The 25,777-nt window shown below is 45.5% G+C and overlaps 1 protein-coding gene across 1 annotated transcript; it reads left to right on the forward strand.

Annotated features, from left to right (window-relative positions):
* Positions 1-249: 249 nt before the first annotated feature.
* mxra5a (matrix-remodelling associated 5a) lies at positions 250-17,072 on the forward strand. The gene is made up of 11 exons (XM_029740709.1): positions 250-684; positions 883-1,105; positions 1,673-1,802; positions 3,468-3,706; positions 4,014-4,165; positions 4,380-4,863; positions 7,228-11,090; positions 11,344-12,301; positions 13,976-14,162; positions 14,412-14,554; positions 14,724-17,072. The coding sequence occupies exons 2-11, from the start codon at positions 912-914 to the stop codon at positions 16,315-16,317; spliced, it is 7,944 nt and encodes a 2,647-aa protein (XP_029596569.1). The 5' UTR covers positions 250-684; positions 883-911; the 3' UTR covers positions 16,318-17,072.
* Positions 17,073-25,777: the final 8,705 nt, after the last annotated feature.

A 25,777-nucleotide genomic window follows, 5' to 3' on the forward strand; every position in this document is an offset into this window, starting at 1 on the left:
TTTACCTTGGTCTGTCTGCTCCCTTCACTTAGTAGGTTACCTCACATGATGGTCTACAGCAGAGAAGTACAACAGAGAAAATAAGTAGCCTGTGGTATCTCCCTTCATTTTTTATAAATGAATTCATGAATTTAATGAAGATAAAGTCTCAAAGCAGCGATTCCTGGAAGTGGCCAAGTGTCAATGTGATGACACAATGATTATGCACGTAGTTGAATGGAAAAACGATATCCTTATTGTAACGACCTACTGTAGCCGATTTCAGCAGTTGCCGTCTCTTACCTCTCTCTCACTTTATTACCCCTCCTTGGGTCCTTCTGCTTCTCAAGACTAACTGTAGCCATTCACTCACCCCTCGCTCGCTGTCGGTGGAAGGCGCATCCTGCACTGTACAGTTTTGGGCAGAAGTTACATTTTATTTGCAAAGTTTCTCAAGGGGCTACACACGAAACAAAACGAATGCTTCAAACAGTCTATCGAAGCCCTGTGTGCATTTGTGTCTACGGATATTACATCGGAATTTCTTGTAACTATTTTATTCTTTGGGGAGTTTGTCATTATAGGACTGTATAACTATGGAGTTATGCGCTTCGTGAGGAGTGGCGTTGAGGAGACACCAAAGCCATGGTAAAATGGGATACAGTGAGTCTGGATCTAAATAAAAGTTTATAAAAAAAATCTAAGGTGAGATGTTTAACATTTTCCTTTCGGTTCAGGTCATACCATGTTTGACGTGCGTAAAGATGCGTTCATACAGATGTCACTAATTTCGCGCATAGTCCAACGATTTTCTCTACAGTGAAGTGTTTTGTCAGAGCTCGTATTTTCATTTGTGTTTGGGTACTACTGAAATGAGCCTATAATGAATCTGTAACCCTCCAGTGATAGGAGGTAGGAACACTTTGTGGTGGATGGATGCGCAGCTGAAGATGGACAGTCCCGCCGCATTCATATTGATACTGTCTGTGCTGATGATGCCAGTTACAAGTCTCCCCTGCCCGCGCCAGTGCACGTGCCCTCAGGCCACAGAGGTGCACTGCACGTTCCGTTCCCTGCTCGCGGTGCCCGCCGGCATACCCAGACAAGTGGAGCGCATGAACCTGGGGTAAGCCTGGTGGATTGACTTTATTCAATGACCCGCAATGAGACCATAGGCCTAAAAAACAAGCGTCATGCACAATAACTTATCCCTATAGACGTGCAGTATGTGTAAAATGTGAAGTGCATAAAGTATACGATTTGCATTTATGCATGTACATTCCCTTTTCATTAGAGGCCTTTAGAATTGTTTACAGTTAAGTACATGTGCTGAGCACGTGCCTGAAATGAATCTCTCTGCATCTCACAAGTAAATGTGCATAATGCAATATGCCTAAGTGAAGTCTTATTTCATCTTATTATATGCTTATTATATACCCCATGCTTTTTACTGAGTCATTTTACATATGAGCTTTAGCCATTAGAAATAACAGAAAGGCCCACCCACTGTATATGTTCCCAACTGCCACCTTTATTGACAATGTTTTGATCCCGAGGTCTTAATAAGTTCAGTCAGGTCTTTAGCCATTTCTTCTTATACAGTCAGAAACGAAGGCACTTTGCTCCACAAAGAACAAGTCAAGTAAGTTAATAGTCAGTCATGAATCGCTTGTGTCGTTGTTGTTTCCTGTAGGTTTAACACCATAAACCATGTGACTCAGACCTCTCTGGCTGGGTTGAGGAAGCTGGAGCTTCTGATGATGCATGGGAATGATATCCACGGCGTTCCCAGCGGGGCCTTTAGGGATCTTATGTCCTTACAGGTACAAATCAAATCAAATCCAATGTTTATGTGTCACATGCGCTGAATACAGCATTATGCCTTACAGTGAAATGCTTACTTACAAGCCCTTAACCAACAATGCAGTTTTAAGAAAAATAAGTTAAGTAAAAAATAAAATAAAAAAAATAATTAAAGAGCAGCAGTAAAATAACAATAGCGAGTCTATATACAGGGGGTACCGGGACAGAGTCAATGTTTGGGGGCACAGGTTAGTCCAGGTAATTGAGGTAATATGTACTTGTAGGTAGAGTTAAAGTTACTATGCATAGATAATAAACAGAGAGTAGCAGCAGCGTGAAAGAGGGGGTGGGGGGGGGCACACACTGCAAATAGTCCGGGTAGCCATTTGATTACCTGTTCAGGAGTCTTACTGGGCCGTACGCACTACCATCTGTAGTGCCTTGCGGTCGGAGGCTGAGCAGTTTCCAAACCAGGCAGTGGTGCAACCAGTCAGGATGCTCTTGATGGTGCAGCTGTAGAACTTTTTGAGGATCTGCCAAGTCTTTTCAGTCTCCTGAGGGGCAATAGGCTTTGTCATGCCCTCTTCACAACTGTCTTGGTGTGTTTGGACCATGATAGTTTGTTGGTGATGTGGACACCAAGGAACTTGAAGCTCTCAACCTGCTCCACTACAGCCCCGTCGATGAGAATGGGGGTGTGCTTGGTTCTCCTTTTCCTGTAGTCCAAATCATCTCCTTTGTCTTGATCACGTTGAGGGAGAGGTTGTTATCCTGGCACCACACGGCCAGGTCTCTGACCTCCTCTGTATAGGCTATCTCATCGTTGTCAGCAAACTTAATGATGGTGTTGGAGTCGTGCCTGGCCATGCAGTCATGAGTGAACAGGGAGTACAGGAGGGGACTGAGCATGGATCCCTGAGGGGACCCCGTGTTAAGGATCTGCGTGGCAGATGTATTGTTACCTACCCTTACCACCTGGGGGCGGCCGTCGGGAAGTCCATTATCCAGTTGCAGAGGGAGGTGTTTAGTCCCAGGTTCCTTAGCTTAGTGATGAGCTTTGAGGGTACTATGTTGTTAAACAGTTGTAGTTTTGTCCAGGTGGGAAAGGGCAGTGTGGAGTGCAATAGAGATTGCATCATCTGTTGATCTGTTGGGGCGGTATGCAAATTATGGTGGGTCTAGGGTTTCTGGGATAATGGTGTAGATGTGAGCCATTACCAGCCTTATTAAGCACTTCATGGCTACAGATGTGAGTGGTACAGGTCGGTAGTCAAAATGTCATTGAAGACACTTGCCAGTTGGTCAGCGAAAGCTTGGAGTACACGTCCTGGTACTACGTCTGTGAATGTTGACCTGTTTAAAGGTCTTACTCACATCGGCTATGGAGATATTTGATTAACATGAAATATCCCCTCAGTACTGTAAAGTAGGTTATACAGTATAGTACCAGGCAATTGTTCCATTCTATTATTATATTCTACTCTATTCTACTATAATCTATTCCAGAGTTACCCAAACTCGGTCCTGCATCCTGGGGTGCACGTCTAGTTTTTTTTTACCTAGAACTACACAGCTGATTTCAAATAATCAAAGCTTGATGATGAGTTGGTTATTTGAAGTTTGTGAAACCCTGCTCTATTCTATTAGGTTGATAACTCACTAACCTCTGCCTTTCTTCCCCTCAGATGCTGAAGATGAGCTATAACAAACTGAAGGAGATCAACAGACGCACTCTCCAGGGTCTGTGGTCTCTGACCAGACTCCACCTGGACCACAACCGTCTGGAGTTCATTCACCCAGACACCTTCCAGGGCCTCACCTCCCTACGTCTCCTACAGCTGGAGGGGAACAGACTGCAGCAGCTCCACCCCTCTACCTTTTCCACCTTCTCCACAATGGGACACTTCCACGTCTCCACCCTCAGGTGAAGCCGAGCGTGATGAACTACAGTACCCATAATCCTCTGGACAATATTTGGTTTTATCTTAGTATCGGGCACTTTCTCAATTCATCTTTCCTCGATTCTTTGCGTCCTCTCTCCTCACCGCCTTCTCAAAACCCATTGTAGGAGAAGGTCAGAGGGGCGGGACCTTGTACCTTCTCTAATGCAGTTGAAAATGAGGCAAGGAAATAGGATGTGAGGAATCACGGAAAGAGGAATTGAGATGGAGCCAAGATGTTCCTGAAGCTAACGTTATAATGTCCCTCCTGTCGCCTTATCGATACATCAGGCACCTGTACCTGTCAGAGAACAGCCTTACCTCGCTGCCCCAGAAGCTGCTGGGAGGAATGCCCCAGCTAGAGAATCTCTTCCTGCATGGGAACCCCTGGACATGTGACTGCAGGATGAAGTGGTTCCCCGACTGGGACAGAAACTCACCAGGTTTTGTATTTTATTTACCAGCTACTCAGTGAATGTACGCATTTGTCAGTGATGGCAGATACAATTGGATCAATGCTCAAAGCATAATGTAGCTGTCATTTTACACATTTGTGCCTTGAAAATGTATGTCCAAAACCTAATCAAACTTCACACTCGGAATTCTAAACATCGAATAATGATGTTAATGTTCCCTCTCGTCTTCCTTTCTTCATAGGTGTGCTGAAGTGTAAAAAGGACAGGGCCTACCCAGGAGGTCAGCTCTGCCTTATGTGTTACTCCCCAAAGAACTTACGAATGAAAGAAGTCCTGGGCCTGGACACACTGGGCTGCTCCAGCCCTGTTATCACCTCCCCTGATCAACCTACGACCCCAGGGGACACAGAGACAGAGGTCATGACCCTGGAGGAGTTCAAGGGGCCATTTGGCAACATTACCTTAGGCCTGACGGACGAACATGGGAACAAAGTGGATCTGGAGTGCAGCGTCGGAGAGCCCCGCAGAGAGCCGTCTAAGGTCAGCTGGGAACAGGTCAACCCAAAGCAGCTGGTCTCTAATGTGAGTATCTCCGTGGATCTGGAGTGTCCCATCAACAGGGACAGTTATGAGAAACTCTGGAGGCTGATCGCCTACTATAGCGACACGCCCGCTCACCTGCAGAGAGAGATCATGCTGACTAAGGAGCCGGTGCCCAGCTACAGGTAGGCTGGATTAAGAAACCGCTTTTTATCTGATCCATTATGGGCCAAATTCCAACTTCTACTTGAGTAACATTTTGACTTAGTCATGCATTGAGATCAATGCACGTGAACGTTTGTAGAAGTTAGGATTTGCCCATATGTGATTGTGATTTTATTTGTTCATTTCAGAGTGGTCCTCAATACAGAGCACAGGTGTCAAACTAATTTTCCCCAAGGGCTGCATTCAGTCTTCACTGAGGTCCAGAGGGCCACTGTCACGTCCTGACCAGTATAGAGTATATTTGGTTATTGTAGTTTGGTCAGGATGTGGCAGAGGGCAGTTGATGTATGTTTATGGGGTTTGTCACTGGTCTATGTCTGTGTTTCTATGTCTAGTTAATTGGGGTTGGACTCTCAATTGAAGGCAGGTGTGTTGAGTTGCCTTTGATTGGGAGTCCTATATAGTAGGGTGTGTTTGTCTTTGTGTTTCGTGGGTAGTTGTTTTTTGCACTGCTAGTTATAGCCTGCGAAACTGTCTCCTGTCGTGTTGTCTGCATTTGTTGTTTTTTCGTGATCAACGTGTTTAATAAACATGATGTTGAGCACACAACCTGCTGCGTATTGCTCCACGTTCTCCGACAGTGATTTCGCGATATCGTCAGAAGACGAGGAACGTGACAGCCACACTTAAAATGTATTGTATTTCCTTGCCATCAAAATGTGAAAAAAATTGTCCTCAATTTTTCGATGCTCCCTGACTGTCTAGCTTTCGTTTCGATGACTGTTAGCTAGCTGGACAGAGTGAAGAGACTGTAAATGTAGGTCCATTACAAAAATGAATAAATATACAGTACCAGTCATAAGTTTGGACACACCTACTCATTCCAGGGTTTTTCTTTATTTTTTACTATTTTCTACATTGTAGAATAATAGTGAAGACATCAAAACTATGAAATAACACATATGGAATCATGTAGTAACCAAAAACGTGTTAAACAAATCAAAATATATTTTATATTTGAGATTCTTTAAAGTAGCCACCCTTTGCCTTGATGACAGCTTTGCACACTCTTGGCATTCTCTCAACCAGCTTCATGAGTTAGTCACCTGGAATGCATTTCAATTAACAGGTGTGCCTTGTTAAAAGTTGATTTGTGGAATTTCTTTCCTTTTTAATGCGTTTGAGCCAATCAGTTTGGAAAATTTCAAGAACTTTGAAAGTTTCTTCAACTGCAGTCGCAAAAACCATATAAAGCACTATGATGAAACTGGCTCTCATGAGGACCGCCACAGGAAAGGAAGACCCAAAGTTACCTCTGCTGCAGAGGATAAGTTCATTAGAGTTACCAGCCTCAGAAATTGCAGCCCAAATAAATGCTTCACAGAGTTCAAGTAACAGACATCTCAACATCAACTGTTCAGATGAGACTGCGTGAATCAAGCCTTCATGGTCAAATTGCTGCAAAGAAACCACTACTAAAGGACACCAGTAATAAGAAGAGACTTTCTTGGGCCAAGAAACACGAGCAATGGACATTAGACCAGTGGAAATCTGTCCTTTGGTCTGATGAGTCCAAATTTGAGATTTTTGGTTCCAACCATTGTGTCTTTGTGAGACGCAGAGTAGGTGAACGGATGATTTCGCATGTGTGGTTCCCACCGTGAAGCATGGAGGAGGAAGTGATTTAGAATTCAAGGCACACTTAACCAGCATGGCTACCAAAGCATTCTGCAGTGATACGCCATCCCATCTGGTTTGCACTTAGTGGGACTATCATTTGTTTTTCAACAGGACAATTACCCAAAACACACCTCCAGGCTGTGTAAGGGCTATTTGACCAAGAAGGAGAGTGATGGAGTGCTGCATCAGATGACCTGGCCTCCACAATCACCCGACCTCAACCAAATTGAGATAGTTTGGGATAAGTTGGACTGCAGAGTGAAGGAAAAGCAGCCAGCAAGTGCTCAGCATATGTGGGAACTCCTTCAAGACTGTTGGAAAAGCATTCCAGGTGAAGCTGGTTGAGAGAATGCCAAGAGTGTGCAAAGCTGTCATCGAGGCAAAGGATGGCTACTTTGAAGAATCTCAAATATAAAATGTATTTTGATTTAACACTTTTTTGGTTACTACATGATTCCATATGTGTTATTTAATCATTTTGATATCTTCACTATTATTCTACAGTGAAGAAAATAGTAAAAATAAAGAGAAATTAGTAGGTGTGTCCAAACTTTTGACTGGTACTGTATTTATTAAGAATAATCAAACCACCCGCAGGCCGGATTGAATGGGCCTTGAGTTCAATACGTGATATAGAGTATCTAATTTCATACTGCTATGTTGTGTGTTTTTTTTCTAATAAACTCAAACTTCTTGATCGCCAGGTACAGGCAGGACAAGGAGAGAGACACGTTGTATTACACAGGGGTTAAGGCTAACATGGTAGCTCAACCATCCTGGCTGATGCAGAGCTCTGTGGACCTGCAGCTGAACAGGCCCCAGTCCACTGGGAAGAGTGTCAAGCTGATCCTCAGCACCCACCTCACACAGACTGTGGAGCCTGAGCTGGAGCGCAGACACCGCAGGACATGGGTCATGATAGAGAACAAAAACACTACCAGGACGGCGCTGAGTGTTGTAGTGGGCAGCCCTGCTGTGATAGACTGTAACGTGTTGAGCTCAGGAGACACGGTGGTTCGCTGGATGCTGCCAGACGGGACCCAGCTGGAGGCACCGTACAGCAACCCAGACAATAGGGTGTCAGTGTCGAGCACCGGCAGGTTGGATATTAAAGCTGTAGGACACTCAGACTCAGGGATATATTACTGTATCGCCCAGGTCTCTGACGACCTCAGTGTCCTCCCATTCCGCCTGACGGTCGAGGAGTCCTCCAGTCCTCCTCCTCTTGGAGGGGATGAAACGCCGCCTACCCTCGTAGAGGGGTTCACCGGTGTCCCTCTCACTCTGAACTGTGTCGTGTCTGGCTCTCCTGACCCTGAGATTAACTGGATCCTTCCTGACAGCAACATAGTGAGTCACAGAGCCAACTCTTCTAGAGCGCTGGTGTATTCCAATGGAACTCTGAGAGTCCCAGAGAGTCGACTGACAGACAGTGGATATTATAAGTGTGTGGCGATGAACCAGCATGGTGTGTATTCCCTGGTTACTAAGGTGAGTCTTACCAGACAGTTAGGAGCAGAGATGCGACCACTGAGGAGAATGAGGCCACAGTCCGCTTCAGGGGTCAATACCAGGGTCAAAGCCCCCATGGAGGACACTGAAGAGGCATCAGGGGACAATGAGGACACACAGGAGGAAGTCCCCTCCTCGTCTTCCTCCTCTTCCTCCTCATCCTCATCCCCGAGCCGTGTGGAGCTAATGAATCGGCGGAGAGGTCAAAGTTCAAACAGGGGTGGTGGACATCCATTTAGAAACACATGGAGGCGACCTGCTGTACCTAGAAAACCAACCACGACAGGGACAAATGATGAAGACAAGAAAAACACAGTGGAGACGAGGAGGAGGATTAACGTGGCAAACAAAAATATAGACCCAGAGAAGTGGGCGAACATTTTGGCCAAAATCCGTGACAAGAACGGACAGGGTAACACTATCATAACACCCAGCTCAAGTCACCTCACCACAAAGAAGAATCAGGAGTCAACGACAACAGCCAGCGGTAAGCAGACAGAGTCTCCGGACAACATAGAGGGATTAATAGACGACCTCCACGAGGAAGAGGAGAAAGAGCTATACACACCCACTATTATTCCACATACACCCACTCAACACACTACTTACACCACAGACTCCGATGCGGATACAGGCACAAATCATGCACGTTTCACGCAGCCAGTCACAGAGTCTGTCACATTTGTTCCCCAGCAGCTCAGTAACACTGTCACACACACAAAGATGCAAGGCAGGCACGTAGTCACACCCACACACTCCCAGACCCTGGGCCAGCTGCGTCTGAACGTCTGGACCAGTTCTTCATACCACGATTCTTTACAAGGAGAAAATCAAAGCACCACCCCCACCCCTTCGGCTACAGACGGTGACGCGGTTACAGAGTCTGATATCTCACCCCCGTCTGAGGGCAATCAGGGGGCGGAAGACGCTAACGAACCCAGTGTTGTTAACAGCTATAATGAAGGAGGCGAGGCATATTTAGACAGAGCTGAACTTGACCCGTCACTCACCACCGCCACAGTTAGAGGGTACTCCGAATCGGAGACAGAGAGCGATGAATTTGATCACTCTCTCACTGAGACTCAGAGCACAACTGCTAAACTAGAAACGCGCACAAGGCTAAAGCAGCATACAACGTCGAATACAACCCATCTTCCGCTCACCACACCCTCTCCCAGAACCGAGCTCACTTCAGCTGTGAATATAAGGAAGGAAACTCCAGGTGAGGTGGCTACTCGACTCAGAAACCAGAACTCCAGGAGGAGGAATGGGGGTGGGGGCAGGAGAAGATGGCCCAATACGGGTAGAAAGAAGCCAAAGCCTAATAATCCGTTGAGAAGTGATTTTGCAAACGCAGCCACACCTAAGGACGCGCTCCCAGCAACTACCAAGGCAACCACTGCCACATGGATTAAAATAGAAGCGTTCGACAAGGCCAAAAGCATGACAGACGGGTTTAATACCGCAGTTCCATCGACGGGCAGCCAAGCAACGTCATCAGGCAGAGTGAGTCACGAAGAGAACACAGGAGTCTCTTTATACCAAGACAGGATTGACCCTACAGTGAAGCCTACAACTCGAAAGGGCACCCTTTCACCACAAGCCAAACCACTGTTCAGGGGCACAACAGCCCCACCGGCGTCTCCCACAACCTCTTTAACAGAAACATATAAACATTCATCCCAGAGTAGCCATCACAGAACAGCCCCAGAAAGAGCCTCTCAGACTCCGAACACTCAGAGCCCAGTCCCAGAGCACTTGGATGTGCACACGACAGCCAGTCAGGGGAAATTTACAAGCATCCCCCTTCCTGCAGTTAAACCAACCGAGACAACACAAAGGGGAGGCAGCGTTACTGTAGACCTTCACCCCGTTCCAAGTCCTGACAAGTCCCCGGAGAATCGCAACACTCGCCCGGGAGTGCTACCAGATGGACAGCTCAACACACCAGACAATCGATATACAACAGGTACGACTCAGGTTAAAAAGGTGCCGGTCAAAGAGATTGACAGCGTGTCCCCATCTATCCGGCATGAAATAACAAGTGCACACGGCACAACACACGCCCCGGGGGCCTCAACAAAAGAGCCCTTTCATGAAGAGGCAGAACATGAGAAGGCTCGGGTTAGTACCACTGAAATGCCGTTGACATCTGAAAGCTCTTATCACGGATCTGATCCCGCTAAAACAGTCACTGTTAACCCCGGAACAACCTTTGATGGGCACTATAACATCAGAGAAAGCACTTCCACCACAGGCAAAGGCCTAACGCCATTGGAATATGTTTCCGTTTCTGTTGCTGCTACTACAACAAAGGATGTTACTCCAACTATGTCACCTGTCACCTACACATCAGTTAGGAAATCCATAGTGATCCCCTCTAAGGTGAAGCCTCAGATCCCTGTACTAAACACTCCATCCACTAGGGTCAGGATCCAACCTTCATCCGGAACAGTGCAGGCTCCCTCCAACTCAAACCACATCCCAGACAGTCACAGAGAGAGAGTCCTCATCTCTCAACCCGACCAGAGGAACAACCCGATCCTCAACAGAGGAGACTCCATCCTAATCACCAGATCGGACCCCAACAGACAACCACCACCAGCCGACTCCCACACCACTACTAAACTAGAGTCAACTGACATCAGACCTGACCCAGTCACCGGTGTTAAACCAACCACCACAGAACCCAGAACACCCCACAGGCACAGGACAGTCACAAACACCCAGATGGTCAAACAGACGACCTCTACAACCACTCTCACTCCCACAATGAGCGTTTCTCAGACTTCATCAGTGTCTTCATCGAAGCCTCAGAGTCCATCTAGTGAGGGCCAGAGGACGGAGACTCCTACCCAGACACAGGAGTTATCAGGTGGGGTGTCGGGAGGTGGTCAGAGACCCTCCGTAGCAGGACCTGTTGTAAGAGGGAAGCCCCGGATCACCAATGTGGATGTGCGGACAGTGACAGTGAATGCAGAGATGGATGCACAGCTGCCCTGTGTGGCTGTAGGGGAGCCCAAGCCTTTCCTCTCTTGGACGAGAGTCTCCACTGGTATGTATAACAGTTCTTCCTTTTCTGTTCTCCCCTATTCATTGAACATCCTCCTTCACTCTCTGTTACAAAATTACACAGCTCTATGTAAGCCTGTTAATGTAACAAAAAAGGAGAACCCTATTTGTAATGATATAAGCTATGCTCTATTCTTATGTGTTTCAACAGACAACATGTTGTAGAAATAATCCTTTATCGGCATTGTTTTAATCTACTCGATGTCTTTCAACATATGTTATTTTCATTCATGCAGGAGCGACAGTAGCCCAGAACACTCAGGTCCAGAGGTTCGAGGTCCATCCCAACGGCACGTTTATCATTCGTAACAGCCAGCCCCAGGACCGAGGCCAGTACCTCTGTATGGTCCAGAACCAGTATGGTGTGGACAAGATGGTGGTCTCCCTGATGGTCCTGGCCCAGCATCCCAGAGTGCTCCAGCCGCGCTACCGCGATGCTACCGTGTACCACGGGGACGGTATCGATCTGGAGTGCCAGGTACAGGGACATCCCATTCCCCGGGTCACCTGGGTGCTGCCTGACAGGGTCCACCTCACTGCCCCCCCAGCTCCGGGCCCTGACAACCCAGCCAGTGGCCCCCAGCCCGGCCCTCAGTCTGGCCTCAATCGCGTGGACCTCCTCGGTAACGGTACTCTCCGGATAACCCAGGCCAGCTACACAGACAGAGGGATCTATAAATGTATCGGCAGCAGTGTGGCGGGAGCCGATACAGTCTCTGTCCGTCTCCATGTGGCAGCCTTGGCTCCAGTCATCCAACAACCTCGCTATGAGAACATGTCCCTCCCCGAGGGCAGCACGGCCTACATCCACTGCACCGCCAAAGGAGCCCCTACGCCCATCACCCGCTGGACCACGCCCGACGGAGTCCAGCTCCTCACCTCGCAGTTCGTCAACGGCCGTAATCTCTTTGTCTTCCCCAACGGGACCCTGTACGTCCGTGGGCTCGGCCAAGGCGATGCGGGGAGATATGAGTGTGTGGCCAGTAATGCGGTAGGAGCCTCCAGGAGAACCAGCATACTGACAGTACTGAGACTCCCATCCTCCACCAAGGCCAGGATTACCTCTTCGTCTCCCCAGAGGACTGACGTGGTCTACGGGGGGCTGCTGAGGCTAGACTGCATTGCCACAGGAAAACCAGAGCCCAGGATTGTCTGGAGGACTCCCTCTAAGAAACTAGTGGATTCCCAGTACAGGTATGCATCTTCTGGCATCTTGTTCACTCACTGTCTAATATGCCCTTCAGGCCATTGTCTGTATGTACAGTGCTTTGTACAGTACTTTTCCCACATTTTGTTTTGTTACAGCCTGAATTTAAAATGGATTAAATTGAGATTTTATGTCACTGGCCTACACACAATATCCCATAATGTCAGCGTGGAATTATGTTTAAAGACATTTTTACAAATTCATTAAAAATGAAAAGTGTTCAACCCATTTGTTATGGCAGGAAAAAGTCACTTAATAAGTTGCATGGTCTGTGTGCAAAAACAGTGTTTAGCGTGATTTGTGAATGACTGCCACATCTCTGTATCCCACACATACCGTTATCTATAAAGTCCCTCAGTCGAGCAATAAATTCAAACACCGATTCAATCACAAAGACCAGGGAGGTTTTCCAATGCTTTGCAAAGAAGGGCACCTATTAGTAGATTAGTAAACATTTAAAAAGCAGACCTTGAATATCCCTTTGAGCATGGTGAAGTTATTAATTACACTTTGGATGGTGTATCAATACACCCAGTCACTACAAAGTTAGAGGCGTCCTTCCTGCCAGAGAGGAAGGAAACCGCTCAGGAATTTCACCATGAGGCCAATGGTGACTGTGATAGGAGAAAACTGAAGATGGATCAACAACATTGTAGTTACTCCACAATACTAACCTAAATTACAGAGTGAAAAGAAGGAAGCCTGTTCAGAATTAAAATGTTCCAAAATATGCATCCTGTTTGCAAAAAAATGTGGCAAAGAAATTCACTTTATGTCCAGAATACAAAGCGTTATGTTTGGGGAAAATCCAACACAACACATCACTGAGTACCACTCATCATATTTTCAAGTTATGATAGAAAGAGATGGAAATAGAGCTAACCACAGGCAAAATCCTAGAGGAAAGCCTGGTTCAGTCTGCTATCCAACAGACACTGGGAGACAAATTCTCCTTTCAGCCGGACAATAACCTAAAACACAAAGCCAAATATACACTAGAGTTGCTTACTAAGACGGCATTGAATGTTCCTGAGTGGTCTAGTTACAGTTTAGACATAAATCGGCTTGAAAATGTATGGCAAAACCTGAAAATGGCTGTCTAGAAATGATCAACAACCAATTTAATAAAGCTTGAAGAATTATTTAAATAATAATGTGCAAATATTGTATAATCCAGGTGTGCAAAGCTCTTAGAGACTTACCCAGAAAGACTCACAGCTGTAATCACTGCCAAAGGTGATTCTAACATGTATTGACTCAAGGGTGTGAATACTTATGTATTTTCAATGTGTGTATTTTATTTTCAATATATTAGCAAAAATTTCTAAAACATGTTTACACTTTGTCATTATGGGGTATTGTGTGTAGATGAGTGAATTAAAAAAAAATATTTTATCCATTTTGAATTCAGGCTGTAACACAACAAAATGTGGAATAAGTCAAGGGTATGAATACTTTCTGAAGGCACTGTATGTACACTATCATCATCAGATGTTATCATGAATGAGAAGGTTTACTGTGAAATCACACAGGCACATTTTCTATTCCCTAAAGGTTAGCTGAAAAACCATTAAAAAAAGACCTAAAATGGTTGCTATTAACAGCAGGATATACTGTTATTCACAAACAATAACAACTTGTTTATGTTGGGGGGGGTTCAGCTTCGATCCCAGAATAAAGGTGTTCACCAACGGTTCTTTGGCCATCCAGGCCATGACAGAGAAAGATGATGGGGACTACCTGTGTGTGGCCCGAAACAAGATGGGGGACGACTACATGCTTCTGAGGGTTAACGTGCTGACCAAGCCGCCCAAGATTGAGCAGAAGCAGCTGCTGGCCAGTCAGAAGGTCTGTCTTTTGTCTTAGGTTTCTATGTAAATAATGGGGCACATCCCAAATGGCACCCCCCAAATGGCCCTATGGGCCTTAGTGAAAAAGAGTGCACTATATAGGGGTTAGGGTGCCATATGGGGCAGGAACCTTGGTGTTCTTAATGTGATATTTGAATGTGTTGCATGTGAGTGTCATGCAAATATTTCGGTTGATTTTCTGTCTAATGTACGATTGGATAGACAATAAATCTTTTTGGATCTGAAGGTGATGTATGGAGGAGACCTGAAGGTGGACTGTGTAGCGTCTGGCCTCCCCAACCCTGAGATCCGCTGGGCTCTGCCGGACGGCACCATGATCAACACACTGAAACAGACGGATAGTAGGGCTAGAGGTGGGCGCACCCGCAGGTACTTGGTGTTTGTTGAACCACATCAACTTCACACATACCGTAATATGTTATTGAATCACGTAATACAGTATGTACACACAATCTGTTATTGAATCACATTAACTGCATAGTCGATAAGGATCACAGTACAATTTTCAAACAATCACCCAACCCCTCCCACCCCCCAGATACGTGGTGTTCGACAACGGGACGTTGTACGCCAACGACGTGGGGATGAGAGAGGAAGGACACTACACCTGCTACGCTGAGAACCAGATAGGGAAGGATGAGATGAAGGTTCATGTCAAGGTGGTGGCAGACCCTCCGGTCATCAGAGACAAAACTCAAAGCCCTGAAGTCATCAGGGTTCTTTATGGGGAGACCGTGTCGCTGAAGTGCAGCGCCAAGGGAGAGCCGACCCCAGTCATCACGTGGCTCTCCTCCACTAACCAGGCCATTGCCTCCTCCTCTGATAAGTACCAGGTACATAATGATGGTACGTTAGTGGTCCAGAAGGCACAACGCTTTGATGCTGGTAACTACACCTGCACAGCTAGGAACAGTGCAGGCCAGGACAGCAAAGTCACCAGGGTGGACGTCCTTGTGACGCCGCCGACCATCAACGGACTGAGAGGTATGGTCAACACTATCAGAGTGACGGCTATAAGGGACCAGCGCACCATGCTGGCCTGCGAGGCCATGGGGACACCCATCCCCCAGGTCATGTGGGTGTTACCGGAGAACGTCATCCTCCCGGCGCCATACTACGGCAGCAGAATGACGGTGCATCGAAACGGTACGTTGGATATACGTTCGCCGAAGGGGACCGACTCGGCTCAGCTGGCCTGCATCGCACGCAACGAGGGCGGGGAGGCCAGGCTGATGGTCCACCTGGAGGTTAGAGAGATGGTAGAGAGGCCGCAGCTCAGAGGGCCCAAAACAGAGAGCCTCTCTCTAACGGTAGGCGGTACCATGACCCTGAACTGCTCCTTTGAAGGAGGCCCAGCACCCCCAACGGTAACCTGGATCCTCCCTAATGGTTCCCCCCTCATGAGCGGTGCCCAGTTCTCCAAGTTCTTCCACCGACCTGACGGCTCCTTGGTCATCACTAACCCCTCTGTCTCTGAGAGTGGTATGTACCGCTGCCTGGCGAGGAATGTAGCCGGGCTAGTGGAACGTACTATTACTTTAGCCCCGGAGAGGAAACCAGAGATCAAGAACCGCTACAACTCCCCCATCAGTATTATGAATGGGGAGAGCCTCCAACTCCACTGTCTCTCCACGGGGGACCCCCTCCGGCTGACGTGGACCCTGCCCAGTGGGGTGGTCCTGGGGCGGCCACAGAGAGCCGGTCGCTATGCCGTCCTAGCCAATGGGACGCTCGCCATCCAGCAGGCGTCCGTCTACGACCGCGGCTCCTACGTCTGCCGAGCGGCCAACGAGTACGGCAGCGCCCTACTCTCCGTGCCCATCATCGTCATCGCGTACCTGCCTCGCATCACCAATGGCCCGCCTCCCGTGATGTACGCTCGCCAAGGCGTGGCGGTCCAGCTGAACTGTGTTGCCACGGGGATCCCCCGAGCTGAGATTGCCTGGGAGACGCCGGATAGGACGCGGCTAGTGGTCAGTGCCCAGCCACGCCTCTTTGGCAACAAGTACCTCCACCCACAAGGCTCTCTCATCATCCAGAACCCCACACAGAGAGACCAGGGCTTCTACAAATGCACCGCCAGGAACGTGATAGGGGTCGATACTAAAGGCACCTATCTACATGTGTTCTGATTAGCCTTAGACAAATAGGTTTTCGTCAAATGCCCAAGAAACTGCCAAAGGAGCTGAACACAGCCAATGCTAATCATCCATCCACATGATGTTGGAGAGCCTTTGAATCACTGTCAATGCAAAGTAAAGATACATTTTCCAATCGGTAGCTAAACAAACAAGCTACTGTGTATGCAGTAGCTGCTCTGTATCTGTCCTGTGACATCATTCAAGGCCATGTTTCAGCTGCATTTCAACAACCATTTTGTGACAAAAGCCATTTTTCACTCATCAAAAAACACTTTGCTATGAAGGACTTAAAATGTTCTGCGCTGACAATGACAATTTATGTCAAACTATTTTGATAAGCATAGCTAAATATCTTCTTATGTTCGATTAATGAAAATATCCTAAATGATACAGAAAATAACCAATATTGCTGAAATGAGGACGATTTTAGAGGCCTAAGCAACAATGGCTGGTGTTTGAATAACTGCTTCACAACCATCCATATCATTTTACTATCTTAACCAAAAGTATTTTTAAGGACTTGTAACCCTGCTATTTACAGGAGAGACTCACACATTACCGCTACTGTGATGATTGTACATGCAATATGGTTTAGATCTGCTTGCAACCCTCATAGGTGTCAACATCAGCACATAAAATAATACTATTATGTTTCTACATGCCCTCATTATTAAATTATTTGTCTTTAAAAGACTCTGATGTATAGGAATTTTACACGTTTTTAATAAAGAGAAGCTCAAAATCCATCGTAATCTTGTAGAATATTACTTATAAGTTTGAGACAAGACTATGAATGCATCCCAAATAATGCACTATATAGGAAATAGGGTGTGATTTAGGAAACAACCCTAGTTTATGGGCCCTGGTCGAAAGTAGTGCACTACAAAGGGAATAGGGTGCAATTTGGGAAGGGGGTAAGAATTTAGAACTAGGTCAGGACAGATTAGGGATCTGTCTTCCAAGAGTAAACATTTTCAAACGTAGCTCTGGGAATTATTATACAGTCATGGTCCCTCTCTTGCTAAAAGGAGAACCATCTGGTTGTGTGGGGGGAAATCCCCTGTTACTTCACTGGTTTCCCTCTGAAAGAATTCCCACTTTAACTATACAGACTTCATTGTAATCAGCTTTCATGATTTATGAAATCCACTCACAACTTGAAGTGGTGCAGTACCGCTGCAAGAGGGATGACATAGAACATGTGTTTCTTTGACTATTGATGGACCTGCTCTTCAGTAAATGGCCCGAATAAATCTTCTCTCTTTTGTTTCAGATAATCGAAGAAATAAAGGCTTTAGCTGTCTCTCACTGACCCAGGCCCAGGTCAAACACAAAGCAGAAACCACCCAGGGCCGCTGCTCACATCTTGTACACACCTGTGGTCCTGTCTGTCCCAGTACTATAGAAATGAAGTTGTCCTTTTGCCATTACAGTACCATATTGTCATCAGCACTAAGTACTGCGGTCTTGCTGTGTTTATATTAACTATTTCTTTCTATTTCCACCTCCACTCTGCTCTGTCTTTAACATAGTTAACGTAATACCCTATTATGCAGATAGTGAGACTGATGACATCATAGGAGAGAGAGAGAAAGACAGAGAGAGGGGATGAGAGAAAGAGAGAGAGGTAGTGAGCTCATGGGCTCCTGAGTTCTGCAAAAAGATAGAAATAGAGTTGGATTAATGTAGATAAACTTGAATTTGTTTGCAAGGACTTATACAGGATACTAACCTCAACATCAAAACCTTCAATCCAAATCAAAATTCCATACCTAAAACCTTGATTTTGGACAAAATTACCTGAATGAACTATTACTACAAAGGACTTTGACTCGGTACCAGTACCCCCTGTATATAGCCGCATTATTGTTATGTAATTTTCTTGTTACTTTTTGATTATTCTTTTTTTAAATTCACCAGTTTATTTAGTAAATATTTTCTTAATTCTATTTATTGAACTGCATTGTTGGTTAAGGGCTTGTAGTAAGCATTTCACGGTAAGGTCTACACCTGTTGTATTCGGCGCATGTGGCAAATCAAATTTGAACAAACCAAAACCTGCAGAAGAAACACAGTGGAACCTGGAAATACCATCCAAAACAAAACTGAGTGAGTAATGTTCAGTCTGAACCTACTTCTGAAGCCAAAAAATTCAAAGACTATAATCTCTAGCTCATTTTGTTATATAAATCTTAATAAATAAGGCTAATAAGTGTAACATTATAGCTTCTGTCCCTCTCCTCGCCCCTACCTGGGCTCGAACCAGGGACCCTCTGCACACAGACAACAGCCACCCTCGAGGCATCGTTATTGCTCCACAAAAGCCACCACCCTTGCAGAGCAAGGGGAACAACTACTTCAAGGTCTCAGAGCGAGTGACGTCATCGATTGAAACACAATTCGCGCGCACCCCGCTAACTAGCTAGCCATTTCACATCACTTACACTCACCCCCCTTTTGACCTCCTCCTTTTCCGCAGCAACCAGTGATCCGGGTCAACAGCATCAATGTAACAGTATAGCTTCTGTCCCTCTCCTCGCCCATACCTGGGCTCGAACCAGGGACCCTCTGCACACAGACAACAGTCACCCTCGAAGCATCGTTGCCCATCGCTCCACAAAAGCCGCGGGCGGCCCTTGCAGATCAAGGGGAACAAATACTTCAAGGTCTCAGAGCGAGTGACGTCACCGATTGAAACACTATTAGCGCGCACCCCGCTAACTAGCTAGCCATTTCACATTGGTTACATAAGCTACCAAACTGCAAAGACAAAACTGACCTGGCAACTTCAATTAGCACTTAACAATGGCAGGAGACATTCACAGCCAGCAGAACAGCCCACCTCAGACCCAGACCACAACCTCAACACCACAATGGGACAGAAAACACAGGACCCACCAACCCTACAGACCCCACACCCTCCTAACAGGCCCCCTGTCAGCTCCCCTGATAGCTCTCTTGACAACACCCACACATCCACTGAGGACACACAAAAGCCAGAGAATGTGCTCCTCATTACATTTACATTACATTTAAGTCATTTAGCAGACGCTCTTATCCAGAGCGACTTACAAATTGGTGCATTCACCTATAATATCCAGTAGAACAAACACTTTACAATAGTGCATCTAAACCTCATTGACTCAAATGGCAAATACATTCAAGAGGATCAACTTTTTCCCAAACACAAAGTGGCTAAACTCTGATGCCCAAACACTAGGCATGCCCTGGAGCTGTTGTCAGAGGACAGACTAGGGTCCCCCAGCCACATCATAATTCACACAGGCATAAATTACCTGAGGGCCCAGCATGAAAGGGTGGCCACAGCACTCAAGGGAGTAATTGAACAAGTGGTTATTTCCACCCTGCTACCACGAAAATACTTTCACCCTGCCACCATACAGCGGGTGAATGCATGAATTTCGTGAGACTGTGCCTCAAAACCTAATCTACCTGGCCCACCACTCCACCCTGTATTTTAACAGCCTTTATGACCAGGTCCACCTCTACAAGGCAGCAATCCCAACTTTTGCCAGGACCGTGAAGGACGTCACCCTCAACCATAGCCCCAGCACCTCAGAAAGGAGCAACAGAGCAACAGACAAACCTCCCAGACCAGCGAGACACCATCCCAGACCTGCAAGACCCCCTCCTGAAGGACCTGCACAGAGGCCACAGCATCGCCAGCCACACCCAAGACAACCCCAAGCAAACCCTGGCCACACCCTATATACAGTTGAAGTCGGAAGTTTACATACACCTTAGCCAAATAAATTTAAACTCAGTTTTTCACAATTCCTGACATTTAATCCTAGTAAAAATTCCCTGTCTTAGGTCAGTTAGGATCACCACTTTTTTTTAAGAATGTGAAATGTCAGAATAATAGTAGAGAGAATGATTTATTTAAGCTTTTAATTCTTTCATCACATTCCCAGTGGGTCAGAAGTTTACATACACTCAATAGGTATTTGGTAGCATTGCCTTTAAATTGTTTAACTTCGGTCAAACGTGTTGGATAGCCTTCCATAAGCTTCCCACAATAAGTTGGGTGAATTTTGGCCCATTCCTCCTGACAGTGCTGGTGTAACTGAGCCAGGTTTGTAGGCCTCCTTGATCCCACATGCTTTTTCAGTTCTGCCCACAAATTTTCTATGGGATTGAGGTAAGGGCTTTGTGATGGCCACTCCAATACCTTGACTTTGTTGTCCTTAAGCCATTTTGCCACAACTTTGGAAGTATGCTTGGGGTCATTGTCCAGTTGGAAGACCCATGTACGAACAAGTTTTAACTTCTTGACTGATGTCTTGAGATGTTGCTACAATAAGCCACATAATTTTCCTACCTCATGATGCCATCTATTTGTGAAGTGCACCAGTCCCTTCGGCAGCAAAGCACCCCATAACATGATGCTGCCACCCCCGTGCTTCACAGTTGGGATGGTGTTCTTTGGCTTGCAAGCCTCCCCCTTTTTCCTCCAAACATAACGATGGTCATTATGGCCAAACAGTTCTATTTTTGTTTCATCAGACCAGAGGATATTTCTCCAAAAAGTACGATCTTTGTCCCCATGTGCAGTTGCAAACCGTAGTCTGGCTTTTTTATTGCAGTTTTGGACCAGTGGCTTCTTCCTTGCTGAGCGGCCTTTCGGGTTATGTCGATATAGGACTCGTTTTACTGTGGATATAGATACCTTTGTACCTGTTTCCTCCATCTTCTTCACAAGGTCCTTTGCTGTTGTTCTGGGATTGATTTACACTTTTCGCACCAAAGTACGTTCATCTCTAGGAGACAGAATGCGTCTCCTTCATATAACAGACTGACCCTAGCCCCCCGACACATAAACTACTACAGCATAAATACTGTAGGCTGAGAAAGGAGGGGTCAGAAGACACTGTGGCCCCATCCATTGATATGCCCGGACAGGGCCAAACAGGCAGGATATAACATACATACACTTAGGTTGGAGTCATTAAATCTGGTTTTTCAACCACTCCACACATTTCTACTGTGTGCATGACACAAGTGATTTTCCAACAATTGTTTACAGACAGATTATTTCACTTATAATTCACTGTATCACCATTCCAGTGGGTAAGAAGTTTACATACACTAAAATGACTGTGCCTTTAAACAGTTTGGAAAAGTCCAGAAAATTATGTCAAGGCTTTAGAAGCTTCTGATAGGCAAATTGACATAATTTGAGTCAATTGGAGGTGTACCTGTGGATGTATTTCAAGGCCTACCTTCAAACTCAGTGCCTCTTTGCTTGACATCATGGGAAAATCAAAAGAAATCAGCCAAGACCACAGAAAAAAAATGGTAGACCTCCACAAGTCTGGTTCATCCTTGGGAGCAATTTCCAAATGCCTGAAGGTACGACGTTCATCTGTACAAGCAATAGTACACAAGTGTCCTGTGTGAATTTAAGTACCGTAAATTCCGGACTATAAGCCGCAACTTTTTTCCCAGCTTTGAACCTCGCGGCTTAAACAATGACGCGGCTAATATATGGATTTTTCCCGCTTTCAATCTTTTTTCTTCCAAAAAAACACATTCTGTGACGTGCTCAGTTTTTTGCCGGCATGAAGCTTTCATTAGACCAATGAAATTGCCGAACGGGTTAAGGTCAAACAACTTTTTTGTTTCCTGTTTAGATTAAATCGAGCGCTCTCAAACTTCCCATCATTCTAATTATGGTAGTCATTTTGTCACCCTCATCATGGCAAAGACACTGAGAAATGCATATGATGCAGCTTTCAAGTTGAAGGCGATTGATCTGGCTGTTGGAAAAGGAAATAGAGCTGCTGCACGGGAGCTTGGTCTTAATGAGTCGATGATAAGACGTTGGAAACAGCAGCGTGAGGAATTGACTCAGTGCAAAAAGACAACTAAAACTTACTGCTAATTTTACATTTTTGTTACAAGCCATGTTTCGTTAAAGCCTATTTATTTTTGTTACAAGCCGTGTTTCGTTAAAGCCTATTTATTTTTGTTACATGCCGTGTTTCGTTAAAGCCTGTGTAAAGTTCATTTGTTTCAATGTACCGGTAGGCACCTGCGGCTTATAGCCATGTGTGGCTTATTTATGTTCAAAATAATACTTTTTTTAAAATTCAGTGGGTGCGGCTTATATTCAGGTGAGCTTAATAGTCCGGAAATTACGGTATGCTCTCTCTAATTCTCTTTCTCTCTTTCTCTCTTTCTTTCTTTCTTTCTCTCTCTTGGAGGACCTGAGCCCTAGGACCATGCCTCAGGACTACCTGGCCTGATGACTCCTTGCTGTCCCCAGTCCACCTGGCCATGCTGCTGCTCCAGTTTCAACTGTTCTGCCTGCGGCTATGGACCCTGACCTGTTCACCGGACATGCTACCTGTCCCAGACCTGCTGTTTTCAACTCTCTAGAGACAGCAGGAGCAGTAGAGATACTCTGAATGATCGGCTATGAAAAGCCAACTGACATTTACTCCTGAGGTGCTGACCTGTTGCACCCTCAACAACCACTGTGATTATTGTTATTTGTCCCTGCTAGTCATCTATGAACATTTGAACATCTTGGCCATGTTCTGTTATAATCTCCACCTGGCACAGCCAGAAGAGAACTGGCCACCCCTCATAGCCTGGTTCCTCTCTAGGTTTCTTCCTAGGTTCTGGCCTTTCTAGGGAGTTTTTCCTAGCCACTGTGCTTCTACATCTACATTGCTTGCTGTTTGGGGTTTTAGGCTGGGTTTCTGTACAGCACTTTGTGACATCAGCTGATGTAAGAAGGGCTTTATAAATAAATTTGATTGATTGATTGATGTAAACTTCCGACTTCAACTGTAGGCCCCCACATATCAGACCTAAGCCCCTTCTGCCCACCCCATGCCCCCCCGCCCCTGCGGCAAGAACCTCAACATAACAGCAGGATATATGCCCAGGCCGTGAGCAGAGCAACAGGCCCAACCCCCACTATTACACCCACCCAAGCTCCATCCTGCGACCTAAGAGGTATGTATCAGATGCTCAACATGCTCTGCTCACACCTACTGTGATGGTCCGGGCCTAAACCACACAAAAACAACACTAGACACTATGGAACACAAAGCTTTTACTATCTCATCCTGGAATATACAATGTCTGAGGTCATCTGCCTTTGGCCTAAAGAGAAGGAACCTAGACTTCATCAAAGAAATTGAAAATACAGACATTGTCATCGTACAAGAAACATGGCATAAAGGAGACGGACTCATGGGGTATGCTGTTTAGTATAGTGCAGACCTAACCCACTCTATTAAATTAATAAAAACAGGAACATTTTACATCTGGCTAGAAATTAATAAGGAAATTATCTCTACAGAGAAAAATGTCCTCATGTGTGCTACCTATATCCCCCCAATAGAATCGCCATACTTTAACGATGACAGCTTCTCCATCATAGAGGGGGAGATCAACAATTTCCAGGCCCAGGGACATGTACTAGTCTGTGGCAACATAAATGCCAGAACTGGACAAGAACCTGACACCCTCAGCACACAGGGGGACGAACGCCTACCTGGAGGTGACAGCATTCGCTCCCCCATATGCCCACCTAGACACAGCTACGACAACATAACCAACAAAAATGGGTCACAACTCCTGCAGCTCTGTTGGACTCTGGGTATGTACATAGTTAATGGTAGGCTGACGGGACTCCTATGGTAGGTACATATATAGCTCATCTCTTGGCAGTAGTACTGTAAACTTCTTTATCACTGACCTCAACCCAGAGTCTCTTAGAGCATTCACAGTCAGTCCACTGACACCCCTATCAGATCACAGCAAAAGCACACTCTACTTGAACAGAGCTATGCTCAGTCATGAGTCATCAAAGCCAAAGGAACTGAATAATATTAAGAAATACTATAGATGGAAGGAAAGTAGTGTGGAAATCTACCAAAAAACAATTAGGCAACAACAAATCCAATCCTTTCTAGACAATTTCCTGGACAAAATGTTTCAGTATAACAGTGAAGGTGTAAACTTGGCAGTAGAAAACCTAAACAGTATATTTGACCTCTCAGCTTCCCTATCAAATCTAAAAATGTCAAGCAGACAACCTAAGAAAATGAATAACAATAAAGAATGCAAAAACCTAAGAAAGAAATTGAGAAACCTATCCAACCCAATACATAAAGACCCAGGAAACCTGAGCCTACACTTTCACTATGGTGAATCACTAAAACAATACAGAAATACAATACGGAAAAAGAAGGAACAGCACGTCAGAAATCAGCTCAATGTAATTGAAGACTCCATCAAATCTAACCACTTCTAGGAAAATTGGAGAACTCTAAACAAACAACAACAACACGAAGAGATATCGATCCAAAATGGAGATGTATCGATAAACCACTTCTCCAATCTTTTTGGCTCTATAATAAAGAACAAACAGCAAAAACATGTACATGATCAAATACAAATATTAGAATCAACTATCAAAGACTACCAGAACCCTCTAGATTCTCCAATTACATTGAATGAACTACAGGACAAAATACAACCTAAAAAGGCCTATGGCGTTGATGGTATCCTAAATTAAATGATCAAATATAGAGACCACAAATTCCAATTGGCTATACTTAAACTCTTTAACATCATCCTCAGCTCTGGCATCTTCCCCAATATTTGGAAACAAGGACTGATCACCCCAATCCACAAAAGTGGAGACTAATTTCACCCCAATAATTACAGTGGGATATGTGTCAACAGCAACATTGGAAAAATCCTCTGCATTATCATTAACAGCAGACTCGTACGTTTCCTCAGCGAAAATAATGTACTGAGCAAATGTCAAATTGGCTTTTTACCAAATTACCGTATGACAGACCACGTACTCACCCTGCACACCCTAATTAACAAACAAACCAAAACAAAGGCAAAGTCTTCTCATGCTTTGTTGTTTTCAAAAAAGCTTTCGACTCAATTTGGCATGGCAGTCTGCTATACACATTGATGGAAAGTGGTGTTGGGGGAAAACATACGACATTATAAAATCCATGTACACAAACAACAAAAAAAGTGTGTGGTTAAAATTGGCAAAAAACACACACATTTCTTTCCACAGGGCCGGGGGGTGAGACAGGGATGCAGCTTAAGCCCCACCCTTCTTCAACATATATATCAACAAATTGGCGAGGGCACAAGAACAGTCTGCAGCACCCGGCCTCACCGTACTAGAATCTGAAGTAAAATGTTTGCTGATGATCTGGTGCTTCTGTCCCCAACCATGGAGGGCCTACAGCAACACTTAGATCTTCTGCACAGATTCTGTCAGACCTGGGCTCTGACAGTAAATGTCAGTAAGATAAAAATAATGGTGTTCCAAAAAAGGTCCAGTTGCCAGGACCACGAATATAAATTCCATCTAGACACAGTTGCCCTAGAGCACACAAAAAACTATGCATACCTCTGCCTAAACATCAGCGCCACAGGT

The sequence above is a fragment of the Salmo trutta genome, chromosome 39, assembly GCF_901001165.1.
Source record: "Salmo trutta chromosome 39, fSalTru1.1, whole genome shotgun sequence".
Classification (NCBI taxonomy): Eukaryota; Metazoa; Chordata; class Actinopteri; order Salmoniformes; family Salmonidae; genus Salmo; species Salmo trutta.